The sequence below is a fragment of the Panicum virgatum genome, chromosome 3N (genome assembly GCF_016808335.1).
Source record: "Panicum virgatum strain AP13 chromosome 3N, P.virgatum_v5, whole genome shotgun sequence".
Taxonomy (NCBI): Eukaryota; Viridiplantae; Streptophyta; class Magnoliopsida; order Poales; family Poaceae; genus Panicum; species Panicum virgatum.
The window spans coordinates 30,021,106-30,037,802 of record NC_053147.1 but is presented as its reverse complement, the minus strand read 5'-3'; the positions used below and the strand labels follow the sequence as shown (position 1 = coordinate 30,037,802).

The 16,697-nt window shown below is 50.2% G+C and overlaps 1 protein-coding gene across 2 annotated transcripts; it reads right to left on the bottom strand.

Annotated features, from left to right (window-relative positions):
* Positions 1–10,253: 10,253 nt before the first annotated feature.
* On the bottom strand, positions 10,254–13,861 carry LOC120665620 (phospholipase A1-Igamma1, chloroplastic-like). 2 transcript variants are annotated; one of them, XM_039945226.1, is made up of 2 exons: positions 12,360–13,849; positions 10,254–10,922 (listed from the first exon to the last, which is right to left on the bottom strand). In XM_039945226.1, the coding sequence occupies exons 1-2, from the start codon at positions 13,739–13,741 to the stop codon at positions 10,628–10,630; spliced, it is 1,677 nt and encodes a 558-aa protein (XP_039801160.1). In that variant the 5' UTR covers positions 13,742–13,849; the 3' UTR covers positions 10,254–10,627. The 2 variants fall into 2 exon arrangements, with proteins under 2 accessions (XP_039801160.1, XP_039801161.1); XM_039945227.1 differs by lacking the exon at positions 10,254–10,922 and adding an exon at positions 10,929–11,306 and having other exon boundaries at positions 12,360–13,861.
* Between the last annotated feature and the right edge of the window lie 2,836 nt (positions 13,862–16,697).

The window sequence follows — 16,697 nt, the reverse complement described above, 5'->3', positions numbered from 1 at the left end:
CTCGGTACTTTGTCATATGCCTTCTCAAGGTCAATGAAGACCATGTGCAAGTCCTTCTTCTGTTCCCTATATCTCTCCATCAATTGTCGTATTAAGAAAATCGCATCCATGGTTGACCTTCCAGGCATGAATCCAAATTGGTTTTGGGTCACACTTGTCACTCTTCTTAGGCGATGCTCGATAACCCTCTCCCAAAGCTTCATCGTATGGCTCATCAGCTTAATCCCACGGTAGTTAGTACAACTTTGAACATCACCCTTGTTTTTAAAGATAGGTACTAATATATTTCTCCTCCATTCTTCCGGCATCTTGTTTGACCGAAAAATGAGATTAAAAAGCTTAGTTAACCATACTATTGCTCTATCTCCTAGGTATCTCCACACCTCAATGGGGATACCATACTGTGATGTATATGGGTTGTGAAGTTGAATGGTGTGGCATTTTTTGAAAACGCCTCCTAAAGGCCTTTTAGGCATTTTAAAAAGAGGCCAGATAATATATTCCAAGGTGCTTTCAAAGTTGCCTAATAATGTACAACAAGGCATTTAATAAATGCCTCCAAAATCCTTGAGGCGTTCATGAAAATGCCTCCATATATGACTTTGGAAGGCGTTTTTTGAAAATGCCTCGTACGACATTCCCCTTCACTGAATACTGTAGCATTTTTAAAAGTGCCGTCTGATGTCTTTTGAGGCGTTTTTTTGACCCTACAGAGGCGTTTTAAAATGACTTGTATTAGCATCTCTCCTGTAGTGAATATTCTTTTGAAAATGTTAACGCGAGGCCACCATTCCCTTTTGCTGCTAGTGTTTTTCGAACTCCTTAAAAACACTAGTTTACTCTTAACTGAACATACTTTGTGGATTTTCATTATGCAATATAGACAGCTAGAATTATCTTCATAACAATCCTATGGCGAATGTAGAATTAGCATCACAGCAATCCGATAGCGAATGCAGAATCGATGCATACATACGACATCAACTCAGCATAGGTATTGTTATTTTAGAGTTAAGGAAATGTTTGCCCTTGATGAAACGATGCTATGGATGGCCACTCTCCTTGCGCTAAATATTCCATACTGTTTGTAATCATAAACTTTTTAATTGATAATCATGAATTTTTGTAATTTACAATACATTAATTTGCACAAACTCGGAACTAGGATGTTTGAATCTAATCTATGTTTGAAACAACTTTTACATGATTGCTATCTTTTCTATGAATTTAAAGTTCTAATTTACTAGATTTTTTTATGAATATAAGACTTTTAGGGACATGACATGGAGGCAGGCGAGGAGCGCGGCCGCTCGCCCCATGGGTCAAGATCGCCGGGTCGAGGAGGCAGGGCTGCTCCGTCGGTTTGGAGCTAAAAAATGCTTAATAGCTACAAATAGATGATTAAGCTCCCCCCCCCCCCCCCGCGTTGCTCCCCCTAGCGACTCGGGGGGGGGGGCGACCTCCGCCGCCGCCGCCACTCCCTCCCCAGGCCGCCTCCGGTGGCCGGCGGCGGCGGCGGCGACCGTCCGGGCGGCGGCAGCGGCCCGCGGCTGAGCCGAAGACGGCCCAGCCCTCCGCTTCCCCTCCCTTCCTCCTCTCGTTTCCCCCCTGCCTCCCTCCTCCGACCCCAGTCCTGACCGCCGCTCGCCGCCGGCCGGTAGGGCTAGATCCGGCCTCCCCCTTGCCGGATCTGGTGCCTCCTGGGTTGGATCCGACCATCGCGGGACTTTCCCGGCGCTGTGTCGCTTCGGCCCACGCGGGGGCGTGGCTCGGCCGGCGGCTATCCGGGCGGCTTGCGGTGCTCGGCCGCCGCCACCGGGGCTCTCGTGCCTCGTCCATCCCCAGCTGGCGCCGGTGTGGGGTGCTGTGTCGCCTCCTCTCGCCATGGCAGCTGCTCGCGAAGCTCGGCCACCATCGCAGCCGTCCTTGGCTGGCGCTGGCGGGGGCGCTACGTCGCCCCCCTTGATCCGGTGCTCGGCCGCTGCCGGGGCCCTCGTGCCCTGGCTGTCCTCGCGGATGCCGAGGGGGTTGCTCTGCTGCTGTTGGGCTGCCGGGGTCAGCCGTCGCCGCCTGCTTCCCCCGATGCCCATGTGGTCGGAGGGCTGTGGCCGCCTGTTGGTGCTTCGCCTGGGCGTGGTGCCGAGTATCCTCGCCGCTCTCGGTGGCCGTGTGGCCGTGGCTGCCGCTGCCGGCCTCCGTGGTGTGGCCCCGGGCGAAAGCCTTGGTTCTGCTTGCGGACCATTGACGACGACGCTCGCGGGCGCCGTTTACCTTCTTGAAGGCGTCATTCTTCTGCCCTTTTTCTCCCTCTCCAGCGAGCCTTTCGGGTGAAAACCTAGACCATGTTGGTCGGACAACGACGGCGCCTATGGAGTCGTTTCCTTCCTGGAGGCGTTGTCTTGGAAGCTTTGCTGGTGGCGGTCATCTGCTCTTCGCGGAGAGTTGCTGCTTCTACGCCTGCCTTCGCCTCATTTCATCTGCATCGTTCGGATCGCGTTTGGTCGTCGAATTCTCTTCGCTGGCGGATGCTTTGCCGCCGTTCCTGTCTAGCGGATGCTTTGCCGCTGTCGTCGCTCCGGGCGGATGCTTTGCCGCCGTGGTCGGTTGTTCGGTGGATGCTTTGCCACCTTTGTTAGGTCGTCGACCTTTGCTATCTGGACGTTATTGTTTGTGCTTGCAGGTTTAGTTTTAGGGTTGTGGGTTGGGGTGTGGGTTGTGCTCCTTGTCATCTCCGTGTTGCTTTGCTACTGTTCGTGTTGTCATTTTGTTTCTTAGTTTGTGTGTGCGTTTTTTTAGTGTTTCTCTGTATTTAGTCCTTTGTGCTCTTGTGTTGGTCAAGCTCTGCTTGGCCGCATCAAGTTTGTGTATGTAACTGTTTTTTTCTTAATGAAATATGTGCTCAGGCACGTTCGCGAAAAAAAAAGAGATGTCAAGCCTTCTGGGCACGGTGTGAGCATAAGAATTTTGATTTGCAGGGCGGATGTTTATGATTGCTGCCCTATAGCGAGTCCACAATTTCGATTGTGAGCATAACGCATGTCCACACAGCAAGGAAGCTTCTTCGATAGTATCGTGCGTTGTTTTTTGTTTGAATTAGTATCGTGCATTGGTTGGGCAACACACCTAGCTATCTGACCTGTTGTAAGGATCGATGGACCAAGAGGGGGGTGAATTGGGCCTTTTTCAATTTCTAAAACACAATAAAGCAACCTTAACCTATGCAATGCTAGTAAGGCACCAATTCACCAACCGGATAACTAAGCTACCTACACAAGCTAAGAAAGAGGTAACGAGAAGTAAAGCCTAGCAAGGTAGAGCTAAGTTATGATCTCTAAGTCAAGCACATGAATAAATTGCATGAAATAAAATGCTTGAATAAAGAGAGTGGACAAGAGACGACCGGATTTTTTCCCGTGGTATCGATGTGTTGGCACACACCCCTAATCCACGTTGTGACACTCACAAAGAGTCTTGTCACTTCCCAAGTCACCGAGACGAGGGCGCTCACTAAGAGTCTCCGTTCACCATCCCGGCGTGGTGGAGATCAAGCCACGTACAATCTTCTTCTCCGGGCTCCCACAATCCTTGGCAAGCTCCGCGAGAAACACCTCGATCACCAAGATCGCCTAGGTGATGCCAATCACCAAGAGTAACAAGCTAGGGCCTTCACTTGAGCAAGAACCGATCACCAAGAACGGATGCACACAAGCTTCTCTCTACTCAAGTCCTTAATCTTGCTTCTTGATTGATTGGATGAACAAGTATGTGAAAGATGAAGCTCAAGGTGGCTCTTGACTATAGTATGAGTGTTTGGATGTTGCCTGGTGTCAAGAGTGGCAAAATGACCCATTGGAGGGGTATATATAGGCAGCTCACACGAATAGAGCCGTTGGAGAAAAGCTGCCAGAAAACTGCGTAGCGCCGGTTAATCCGACGTACCTCCAATAGTCAGCGTCGGTTTAACCGATGAATGTAAACTGCCCCTTCTGAAAACTAGCCGTTACAACTTGGGCAGATTAACCGACGTATCATCGGTTTAACCGGTGAGTGTAGTTGTCCTCTGATCAACTGAAAAACCAAGTCTCTGGACAATGCACCGACGTTAACTCAAAACAATCGTCGGTTTAACCGGTGAGTACAACTTCAGAAATCCATGGAAAAACCATCTCACTGGTCAATTGCACCGACGTCTCATTTCAAATATCGTCGGTTTAACCGGTGTATAGAACTTGAATTACCCTGGAAAAACCAACTCTGGACTAATGCACCGACGTTAAATTCAAACACGTCGGTTTAACCGGTGTATTGACTTGTCCAGACTCTGCTGACTTCGTTTAACCGACGTATATAAAAGGGAGAGCGTCGGTTAAACCGGTGTATAGACTTTTTCCTGATTTTGCCTTTTCTGATTTGAGTCTTGAATGAAATCCAAATATTCTTGAGATATAAGTTAAGAACCACTTATTTGAACTTCTGAAAACCTGAGTGACCATAGTGTGCATCCATTTTTGATTGACCATGTCCATGCTCAAGTTACTTGGCCTTAACCCCTCTTAATAGTGCGATCACTACAAAACTATAAAACCTATACTAACCTAAGTGTCCTTCTCAACCTTATGACACTTAGGACTAGAAAGATCCTTAGTCTTGACATATAATTGAGTTGAATACCGAGATCGCCTTTTTGAATAATGAAATTGAGGGGCCTCTTTTGACATATGACCAAATGAGCGATAATGATCTATTAAGCTGCACAAACTCATTAGTCACAATAATGGTTGTCATTAATCACCGAAACATACCTTGAGGGCCTAGATGCTTACACCTGTTTGGTACAGCTCCAAGCAGCTTCATATCCTAAAAAACAGCTCCACTCCAAATTTTTCTAGCCAAACGCCTCAGCTCCAGGAACTCCAGATCCGCAAAAAACATGGATCTAGCTCCCAACTCCACCAATTCCATGGAGCACCTCAAGGGTGCTCTGAAAATTCTAGTTTTGTAGAGTTGGTGGAAATTACCCACCTTTGCCATCTGTTACACATACCCTTTTGCTTCTTTTTATTCTGTCGTCTCCCAGCCGTGGCACTTCTTCTCCCGACATCTCTTCCGATCGCCTCCCCTAGGCGACGGCGCCGCCAATCATCACAGCGTCCGGGTGGCCGGCGAGCTGCCGGGATGTCGAACTCGGTTCCTCCTCCACCGCCTTCGCTGTTTTCCTCCAATCAACCCAGAAGAAACCCTAGGGTAGGCCTTTGTCATCCATCTGCAGGTGACGGCGTGGCTGGCCATGACGGCCTTGGGGCGGCTGGCGTTGGGGGCCTTGGTGCGGGCAGCGGTGTGCAGGGCGTGGGCGCGGCTGGCCTTCATGGTCTGGGCGTGGCCGGTGGCCACCAGGGCCTGGGCGTGGACGACCTTCATGGCCTCAGCATGGTCGCCGGCCAGCAGGGCCTGGGCGCGGCCCGCGGCCAGCATGGCTCGGGCGACACGGCCGGAACTCCATTGGGTGTTAAGGGATTGTGATGATTAAAGTTATATTTCTTAGCGTTTGAACAATTGATGTGTGTTAACGGATTGTGATGATGAAAGTTATTATGTGATCAAATGGATGGCATGTTTATTTGATATTTGCAAAAAAAAAAGACACATCCTTCTTGCGCCATGCACGCGCAACAAGAAAAAAACAGCAAACAAAAAAACCAAGGGCAAAAAAGGAAAATCCAATCAAAACCTCTGTTTCCAGAGTTGGAGCTGTTATTTTGCCAAACACATTTCTTCATCTCCAGAATGAGAGCCCAGCTCCGCACTAGAGCTGCTCTGTGGTGGAGCAGCAGCTCCAGAGCTAGTTTGCCAGACACGCTAGGGCTCGGCTCCGGCGTGGTATCGTGCGGGGTGTATAAATAGGGTCGATCGGTGCGCGGATGCTCAACGAACAATATGATGCCTCCTCAGCGGCTCGTTGCGATGTTCTTTCTTGTCGCTGCTACTGCGGCATGTCTGGGCACGACCGTCGTCTTTGGTGCCGACCCTCCTCATCAGCATGAGGACGCCGAGACGGTGACGGTGCGACGGCTGAGCGGTGAGCTCGAGGCCGCCGACCCTCCTCATCAGCACGAGGGTGCGGGGACGGTGATGGTGCGGCGACTGAGCGGTGAGCTCGAGGCCGCCCTGCGGGGAAAGCCGGATGCAGAAAAGCGAGCCGCACAGCGCTCGGCGGCACTCGGCACTAACGTGGCCGAGCTGCAGCCGTGGACGCCCTCGGAGCTGGCCAAGGTAACAACGTGGTTTTCTTGTTTCAGTGTGGATTGGTTTGGTTTGCGATCAGCTGAATTGAATTGAGACTCTTATTTCAGTCTTGCAGGTTCAGGAGCGGGCGGTCGCTCCCATCAGCGCCGTCCCTCGTCAGCTCCGGAGGGGCGAGCGCACGGGCGGCAACTGGTGGTGGGGAGAACAACAACTACGCAGGTATGCCTTTCATAATTTTCCTTTGAATGGCGATGGAATAGTTCTCAATCTCGGATTTTGACTCTGTCCTGATAATGTGACACAATTTGTGTTGACACTTTGACAGTCGTCTCGATAATGGGGTGATATATGATCATGCGGTGGCGCAGGCGCCTTTTAACAAAAACAAAGCCTAACCGCCAAAAGAAAAAGCCAAAAACCAAGGCCGCGTGGTGTTTTGGGTGATACTGAGTATTTGCATTCTTGGCTTCTTGCTCTAGTGCTCTTCTGCCTATAGACTGCACTGTTTTTCTGGAAACGAAAACAACGTCAGTTGATCAAATTGCCACGGATAATCATGTTGAGGGGTGACTCTCTCCACAGTGAGCGAAGGTCCCCACAGTGAGCGAAGAGTAGCTATCTAGAGTAGGCTGTACCATACTGAGTTCAGTCTCCTCTCTTCTTTCCAGGGAGTTCCTCGGGTAGGGGGGCTTGTGCCCCCTCGCTGGCTCTGCCCTTACTTTACCTTTGCAGACTCATCACACACTCACCCCCTAGACAATGAGCAGCAGATCAAGAGTAAAGCAGCTAGCTAATGTATGCCTCAAACACACACAACTAGCAACTGGACGGGGATGACGAGAACTAGAAGCGCCCACGGCAGAGCTTCTGTCGGCATCAAAGAAATGGGTCCCGAGCGCAAGGGATTGGTGGAGGCGCTCTTCTGCCATGTCACACAGGGGTTGGGCCGCCAAGAAGGTCAGCCTCACTTTCAAGACCCGGGTGCCTCGAGGACCTCGGGATACTACTACAAAAGGATCTTGGGTGACGAGAAACTACCTTCGCCCCTAAGGGCGGCCGTAATGGTAATAGCTAGTACTAGCTATTTAGTCTGTTGATGTGGAAGTGAGGTAGAAAAGAAAAAATTATTTTATACTATTGGACCTACATGCTCCTCTCACATGTTTTTGGACTACGTGAAATAGATCAACTATTTGCTCGTCGCTAGTGGCTACTCTCTCTCCTACTTTTTTGTTGCCACATCACATCTAGCTAACTAAATAGCTAACCATTACGGACGCCTAAGGAAAGACTCTGACAGCTCCAAGAGCAGTCATCACTGAACAGCTCCTGCAAGCGTGCACGTGGATAGCCTGCACACATGCATACGGCAGGATAGCACAAAATAAGATCAAGAAGGGCTTCTCCACGACAATGCATGAGGCCACAATGCGTGGTCCTAAGACAAGATATGTCATAAAGAGAGGGGGCGGCCATCTGCTCTCTCTTCTCTCTCTCTGCCCACTTAATGTGGGCGCATGCAACTTTAAGCTAAAAACTTACACATGTTAAAAACATTGTGCCTAGACATTAGTCAAACATAATGCTACACAATGCTAGTTAATTTTCACATGTTGAATGGTTATGTATATGCATAGACAAACATAATGCTAGTTAATTTTCAAGTTAAACTATGGCTTTGGTCCCTATGAAACTCTAAGCTAACCAGTAGTAGGAGCATGGTTTCTGTTCTACAGTTGTACAGACATTTGGTCATATTCATTTTCCTCACGTAATTATTTGGTACAAACATGGCTAGAGTATTTTCTTAGTCACCAGGAAATAATTTGACTGCTTGTTCTCCATTATGTTACATATTTCCACATTCTGCAACTCATTTTGTTTGTTCAATAATCCTTTTAGAACTCATTCTGAGTGGAAAAGGTCCAATTTACTACCTCCAAGTATATGATTGGTCCAAATGACCCCCTAAACAATATAATGGTTCATTTAACCCCTTATTTTCTCTAAACCAGATTAAATTCACCTTTTACGCATATCTAAAACTAGATTTTCTGACTTGGCCGGTTTTAATGACTAAGACTAACACCTTGGTAGTCATACATGGCAAGTATCTTTTGATCCAAAATAGGCCCTCCAGTGCCCCCCCCCCCCCCCAACCCCCTTCTCGCTCATCAATTTTATTTCACCTGCCGGCCGCCAGCCCTCACCTTCGGTTTTTGCGTGACACAGCCAGATCGACACGTGAATGATATAGGAGTGGACAAATTTATCAGCACAAACTAAAAGGTATGTTTCTAATCTCCCTCATGCAATGCAAATATTACATATTAATTTGCACTTGCGGCAAGGCTTTGGATATGTAGGGTCGTTTATTTGTGACATAGCAGCCGGCAATGTGTCCATGTAGCACAGGTAGAAACTATGGATGGCGTAGTGAAGTTGAGAGACAAATTGGAGCAAGACCTTTTGTTTGTGCACATGATGCGTCATGACGTGAGGGGGGATATTACTGGTTGTTGGGATAATTGCATGAACATGACCATGGCCATCATGCTTCGGTAGGGATTACGAACGTTATCATTAGATAACTTGTGGATCAATATAATTAGTCCAACATAGAATTGTGTTATTCATCGTTTTGTTCTATTTGAATGTATTGTTCCCTTGCCCTTACATTTTTTTGTGCCTTCTCGTTTTAAAGGTTGAGAAGTTTCTTGGAAATATAGGTCAACCAGGAGAGACAGACGAAATGCATAGGATGGAAAATGAGATTACGGTAAATTGGGATGGTCTGCCTACCAAAGAGCTAGAACACATGATTATGATTAATCCATTTAACTTTCCAGTACATTGAATTGCCAAAGTTCGACATTGCTTCTGATGCTTTGAATACTTTCAAGGTAAATTCAAAGTTTGAGATTTTACTCCTGTTTATTTGGATGCTTACTCTTTTTTGCATATTACTTCATCAGTCAGGAAGTTATGATTAAGTTGCACGTAGCAACTTTTGCAACTGTGATCTGAATAACTGATCATAACTTTGTTCATTGAAATTAGTAATTAGGAGGTTACCTCTTTGAGTTTTACGTTTCATGCTATTTATTATATTGTTATTGTTTGAAGAGGTGTACATAAAGGAGGGACCTGCATTTCATTGACATCATGAACAGGGACTAATGAGTTTCTATCTGCAACTAACAGCTAACCTACAGTATGATCTAGTTTGTAAAGGAGTCAAAGCGGGCAAGTTCATTGACACTTGGCTTGATCGGATCATGTCCAATAACAAATAGCCTGAAAGCTCTAATTTTGAGTGGTAATGTCTTTGCAAATTATTCAGAAAGCATGGTAGAATTTTTGTGTGCGTGCGTGCGGCGCGTGCCTACAGATATGCTACAAAAACCACTGTTGGATGTATCCCGTGCGGCCACGCCTCCCTCCCAGCCTACAAGATGGCTCGCTCCTCCCTGCCTGGCTCGCCCCGTCAACCGCCGCCAATCTCCGTTGCTGGTCCGGCAGGTGCCGGCCCATGCCGCGCTGCCTCCAAGTTCCAATCCTAGTGTTCGCCTACACTGCCTACCGCCTCGTGCCATGGCACTACGTGGCGTCACAGCGGCAGCAGTTCCTCTCTGCGGCAAGCTGAGAATAAATGGATTTGGTCTTGAACTGTAGGTAGCTTCTTGAGGAGGCTTCCATTTGGTCGGTTGGGAAACAAATCAATTTGGGAAGAAGACGGGCATGGCTGAAAATGCACTTCAATATTTGTTGAGGGGGCTCCATACATAATAGCCACCACTTGTTTTTCCACCGCCATCTCGCCCATCTGTTGCGCATCCATCGGCTCCGAACATGAGGGAGCAAGGGAGCATGTGAGGTGCTAGGAGCACCGGATACGTTCTCGTAGTGAATCCTATATATCTTGATTTCTAGCCGGTGGCGGAGCTCCCGGTATTGCACGGTATGGCCACCATCGGACCTTTCTTTGCCAGGAGTATCTCGGACTCATCCATATGCTGGCTTTCTTCAGCATTTTTTTCCCACTCTTCCACTATGAAACAAGCGTAGTATATACAGATGCCAAACTTTAGCTTTAATCTATCCTCCGCCACTATTTCTAGATGTGGGATCCACATGCAAACACACAACTGTGTCTAGACGTGGGATCCACATCCAAACACACAAAGTAGTCCACAATTGACATTGACACACAGGTTTTCTATTATATCCATGGTCCACGCATGCATGGATTCTCTCTACACAACCTCTCAACACAAATGCCCGTTCAATCCCTCTCCCCCTGCAGCTCCGCCGCTCGCTAGCCAGCCCTAGTATCACACAGTGCGCACACGGACAAACCGGGGAGACTTGATGATCGTGGTGGTTACCGCCGGGCACCGTCCGTGCCACCGCCGTGGCCTTCGCTTCGATGGCCGCGGTGGTGGTGGTGGTGGTGGTGGTGCGGGTCGTCGTGGTCGTGGTCGTGGTCGTCGAGGTGCCAGCCGTGGCGGTCGGGCTGCACCCAGCGCCCGTCGCGGGCGCGCACCATGCCCTTGTTCTCGTCCTGGCGCCAGCAGGGGGGCACGCCGTGGTGGTCCTTGAGGAAGTCGCACGCCTTGTTCACCAGCGCCGGGTCGCGCCCGATCGCCAGCACGAATCGCTCCCCGCGCCCGTGGTACCTGCACGCGCCCTCAGCCAAGGCAAACACATCATCATCAAGAGAGGTTGCACGGGAAGACACGGCAGCAGAGTCACTGTGGATGACGACGAGTCGGTCTAATAAATCGCCCCGGACCCGGTTGGCAGCTGGGCATAATAAGGACCGGCATTAACTGCGGCGTGTGACGTGTCCAGTACTCGTGCTCCAATCTCGTGCCATGCACGGACGTTGATGGGGTCCGTGGACCGTGGTCGTTGCAGTGAGAGCACGTTCAATGTGCCCGGTTCGATCCGGTCAGCCTGGCACGGTACCAGTACCAGCACCGGATCCACGAGATCCGCGCGGGCGCGGAGGGAAATGTGTTGTTTATGGGCAACGCCAACATGACGAGGTCGACAGTGCACTGCACGAAACATTTGAATACGAGCAACGAGCCAGCGATGCGTTAGTTTAGTGTCAGGAATCACACGCATGGTCCTATACTTGCCGTGTTTGGTTATGGCGAAATTTTTTTTAGCTCTTTGACCACTAATTTAGAGTTTTAAATGAAGTCTAATTGTAAAATCACCTCCACAACCCCCGTGTAAATCGCGAGACGAATCTAATGAGATCATTGACCGCGTAATTAGAGAATAGTTACTGTAGCATTACTGTAGCAAATCATCAATTAATTACCGTGATTAGATTCATCTCAAAAAATTACATCCGTCCCTGAAAAGATTTTGCAAATAGACTATATTTAGTACTCCATGTGAAAATTTGTCTCTTTGTGAAATTTTGACGCGACGTTTTACCAAACACGACCCATGTATTGATTGATACTCTGCTCATAGTCGTCACAGCCTGGCATCTTCCTTTCAAAAATTAAGCGCCCAGCTCTGTCGCGTTGCGGAACCATCTTGCATCGATAGACGGCCATGATTGGCCGGGACATACGAGTGGACGGTGGAGGGGTCGTCTGCTCGGATCCTTTGCTTGCAGTTTGATGATGACTAGGCTCCCATATCTGTCCGGTTCCGGCTCGCGATTTCTCGAATCTCGATGATCGGCCCCCCATGGCACTGGAGCATCGTTTTAATTTATCTCTCGATCAGGCTTTAACGAGTTTATTTAACTACGTATTTGCAACAAATGCACAGATCAAAGGCGCACGTTTCTATCGCGAAACAGTCTGCGATCTCTCTCGCAGAAGGCAGAAAGGAAGGGAAAAAGAAAAGGCTTCAGACAGGCTGCTAGCTTGGTGACCTGTCATCATCGTCACACGAACCCGGGGCCCGCACAGCATTGACTTGCTCCCAACATCTATCGTTTTCTCTCGAACCCCCTAGGCACGCAACGCAAGCCCTTTTTTTTCCCAACATCTACCGTAGCAGGTGAAGGCTTTGAGGCGACGATGTCAGGCAGAGTAGGGACGACGACGAAGCAGAAGCGGAAGCAGGTAGTCACACGTACGTACCCGTCGATGAGGTGGAGGTGCGCCTCGAGGTCGTGGTAGCACGCCGGGTCCAGCGTGTCCTTGAGGAACGGCGAGCGCTTGTGGTCGAGCGCCAGCTCCACGCCGACGTGGGAGTAGCACCAGGGCACCCGCAGCAGCCGCTCCGCCACGCGCCGCACCGCCTCCGGCGCGCCCTCGTTCACCAGGATCCCCGGCATCCGCGTCACGTTATCGTGCACGTTCACCACCCGCAGCGCCTTCACCCCGAGCTCCGACTCGAACCGCCGCCGGAACGCCGCGTTCCCCACCCGGGGCCCCGCGAACGAGTACACGCACACCGGCGCCGCCTGCCCGGCGGCCACGTTCGCGCCGGACTCGGCGATGTCGTAGGCGCTCAGCATGGCCAGGGCGCTGCCGAGGCTGTGCCCCGTCACCGTGATGCTCACCTCCTCGCCCCGCGCGGCGTAGCGCCCGACGAGCCGCCGGACCTCCGTCAGGACCTGCTCCCGCGCCGAGTACTTGCAGAAGCGGCAGGTGGGGTCCCTGTCCGTGTACAGGTCCGCGAAGCCGGCCAGCACCTTCACGTCCGGGTCCGGGCACGGGATGCCCTCCGCCGCCACGGGCCGGAGGAAGTCCATGAGGTCCGACACCCACTCCAGCCGCGTCACCGTGCCGCGCCACGCGATGGCGACGTCGCGCCGCCCCAGCCGCGCGCTCTCCTCGTCCGTCGACACGGCCACGTACCCGATCCAGTTGGCGCTCTGGCTCCAGATCTTGGCGCCCGCGCGCGACTGCGGGAAGAAGGCCGGGAACCGGAAGTTGGACGTCGCGTACAGGTACCGGGACACGGCGTACCCCCGCGCCGCGCCCGCCATGCCCAGCCGCTCGAACAGCTCCCGCCGCGGGTACTTGCAGCTGCCGCAGTAGCGGGAGTAGGGGTCGTAGTCGAACGCGTCGTAGCAGGCCTGCGCCAGCTCGCCGTACCGGATCAGCTCCGAGCGCAGCAGCGGGTCCATCGGGTCCAGGAGACCCGCCCAGTCGTCGCGCCCGTGGATCTCGCGCCACCGCGCCGGCAGCTCCTCCTGCTGCTTCCTCGCGCCGCGCCGCCGAGCGTCGTCGTCGTCCTCCTCCTCCTCCTCTTCCTGCTGGACGTCGTCGCGGTACTGATGGCCGTGCGCGACGTCGTGCGGCTCGAGGTGGCCGACGGGGGAGGCGACGACCTCCTCGTCCCTCGTGGCCGCCAGAGGGAGCCGCAGCGTGCCCGCGCTCGTGCTTGCGGTGGAGGTGATGAGTGGCCGGCGAGGGGCCGGAGCGCGCAGGAAGGAGAGCTGTGCGTGGGCGGTGGCGCGCCGGGGGAGCGCCGGGAGCCGAGCGGGGAGGTCGCGGCAGGAGAGGGGCGCCATCGGGAGTCGGTGTGAGGGCGTCTGGTGGGAGAGGGCCGAGCCTGAACGCGCGGGGAGGGGAGGACTAGGGACCCAGTTTTGTGCTGTGCTGGTGACGACCGGCGGCGAGGCAGGAACCGGAGGTCAAACGCACATTTGCTAGAGTCTTTGTCACGGAACTAGCACTTTCCGTGACCTCAGTTAAGTTCTGAACTTGTCATTGCTAAGACGACTAAGACCCAACCCAAGACCAAAAGTATTCTTTTGCTCACCTACTAGGCGCGTGCGAGAATAGTTTACTTGGCTTGTTATCACTTTTGAGTTCTGTCCACGGTAATTTTCTAGAACGTATCTGGTGCAAACTATAACTTCGTGAAAATCCGTGCAAACTACGACAAAAAAATCGTCTAAATTCACCCAAAAAATCACACATGTAGATGATATGATGATACACAATCTTGTAAAATATCTTGTCCAAACTCGACTTCGTTTGTGAGATATAAAATAACAAATTTCAAGCCAGAAAACTATCCAGATAATTTGTTAGAAATTTGTTAATTTTATATCTCACAGACGAAGTGGAGTTTGGAAAAGATATTTTACAAAATTGTGTATCATCATATCATCTACATGTGTGATTTTTTGGTGAATTTAGATGACTTTTTTGTCATAGTTTACACAAGTTTTCACAAAAGTTATGATTTGCACCAAGTATGTTTCCCTCTACATAAGCCCTAAGGTCTTATAACTGGATCTGAAAAAATGATCTACCATGCATTTTATTTATTATTTTCACATCGGATTTGCTAAATGTGATGGCTAACTTTCAATGATCCCATTTGACACTTCTACATCTCTACTCATTATCTTTTATTGTTTTATTTTAGTTTTTTTTCTATAATGACTTATACTAACCGTGAATAGTTACCATCTTAAGCTTTTTTTGGGTAAGGTTCAGAATAAGGTCAATTTTATCTGGCTGCACTGCAACAAAATATTCGGTGCCAACCATAAAAGAAAATATTCGGTGCCAGTGTGGCAGTGTCACCTTCCGTCCCTTCGTTGGTGCCGCTCACCACCGTACTATACTCCAGCAATAAAAACCTGCTAAATTCGTTTCGTTTGAATTTTTGAAATGGAGAAGATGGATCAAAATATAGTTGAAGAGTAATAGTAGTATGTTTGGATTCACCAAAGTAGCTAATAGTTTAATTTTAGGAAAAGTTTACATAACCCCCTTGTGACACCCTAGGTGTCTGCACATTAGTGTTGCATACCTTTTGTACATCTTGTGATTGTTTTGCCTGAAAAAGGACCTTTTGGTAATTATTAAAGGTTATATGTGTAATATTGATTTTATGCAAGGGTCTTTCTAGAGTTTAATTTGAATTGGGTGTGCAATTATAGCTTTTGTGGAGGGTGTTTTTGCAAAATATGGTGTAATCATTACATGGCAGAAAACTTTTCCAATCAGCCCAAGTTTGAAGTGAAATTTCATTGAAAAAGTCAAGTTTCCTTTAAATTCAAATTCCCTTCTATGTTTTCAAATTTAGCTCTCTATCCTTTGACCAAATAAAATTTTGCACAACATCAAAGTTGTAGATCTTGAAAAGTTGAACAACTTTTATGTTGGGCACTTTTTCATTTGAGCTTTGGTTTAAAAGTTATTGCTTGTTTACAGTTTGGTCCCTGGATGTTTTGGAAATTGCAAAACAGCCCTTTTCTTCCACCTCCAGCTCCTTCCCCTGTTTTCCCCGGTTCCGCTGTGCAGAGCCTGTCGCCGGCGCCGTGGAGAGCCCGCCCGGCCGCCCTTCGCTCCGCGCTGGAGCCCACGCGTCGCCCCAGAGCTTCCCCACCGCCCTTGGCTTCGCGCTGTGCCCTCCCCTACCGTGCCACGTGCCCCCGCCGAGCGCAGAGCCGCCCGCGCGGCCGCCACCGCGATGCCGCCGTGGAGAGCCCGCTGCAGAGCTCGCCGCCCTTCGCTATCGCGCGCACGGGCACTACAAAAACTCCAGCGTCCTATTCCTCTCCTCCTTTTGCCTTCTCCGTGCTCCCACACCTCAGAACGCCGCCGCCGCCCCGCTTGAACGCCGGCGAGCTCACCCTCGCCGCGGAGCCGCCTCACCGCCGCTCCTCTGCCCGCTCTGACCCCCTAGCAAGCACCGCCTCGCCCTCGCGCAACTCCCAGACCATCTCCCCTCGCCCGAACCCCACCGGAGCCACCCCGCCGCCGTGCTCCGAGCTCCATCGGCCGCCGCTCGCCATGGACCGACCTCTTCCCGCCCTCATTTCGCGACCCAAGAGCATCCCGAGAACCGCCTCGACTTCCTCTCCGTTTTCCCCAACCTACCCCTCGCCGCCGGTGAGCCCCTCGCCGGGATTTGGCCGGTCAACCGCCCCCCCTCTCTCTGACCCGGCCCAGGGACCTCGGGTTGAAAGGAAAGAAAACCCAGGGGGTTATTTGAATAGGCCTAGACTCAGATGAATAGTGCTATAGGGGCTTGTTTGTAATAGTTTGCTGTGATCTTTGAAATTCAATATCAATTCGCGGAAAAATCGTAAAATAGAAAATCTGGATGTTTTGGAATCCTCTTGAAGAGCTCTATGCAGTAGAACCATAATATGTTAGGCTTTAGTTGCTAGTTTTTGCTGTAGATTTTGATTTGTGTTACTAGTGCATAATTATTAGTTGATTTTATCTTTTTCTTAACTACTGTTTGAAAGCTTGTCTTGCAGTGAAACTCTTATGGTAGTTTGTTCTTATAACACTAGTTTTGCTATAAAAATTTCATGGTCAGTTCTCTGGTGTAGCTATTTATTTGTTTTAATCCTTGTTTAATAGACTTTATTTTTGGTAAATAGTTTCTCTTCGTAATAAATCATGAAAATATTTCTGCATGTTCTTCTTGAGTAGCTTAGCTTGTCCAGGAAGTTTGAGCCTCAGTTCATGGCTAGAACAGGAGCTAAAAATGAATCT

What these genes read in the sequence shown, in the direction of transcription:
- LOC120665620 (XM_039945226.1), bottom strand. Translation starts at nt 13,741, where the DNA reads ATGGCGCCCCTCTCCTGCCGCGACCTCCCCGCTCGGCTCCCGGCGCTC. An exon ending in CACCTCCACCTCATCGACGG is followed by an intron (nt 10,923 to 12,359) that starts GTACGTACGTGT and finishes GGGCGCGTGCAG; the next exon opens with GTACCACGGGCGCGGGGAGC.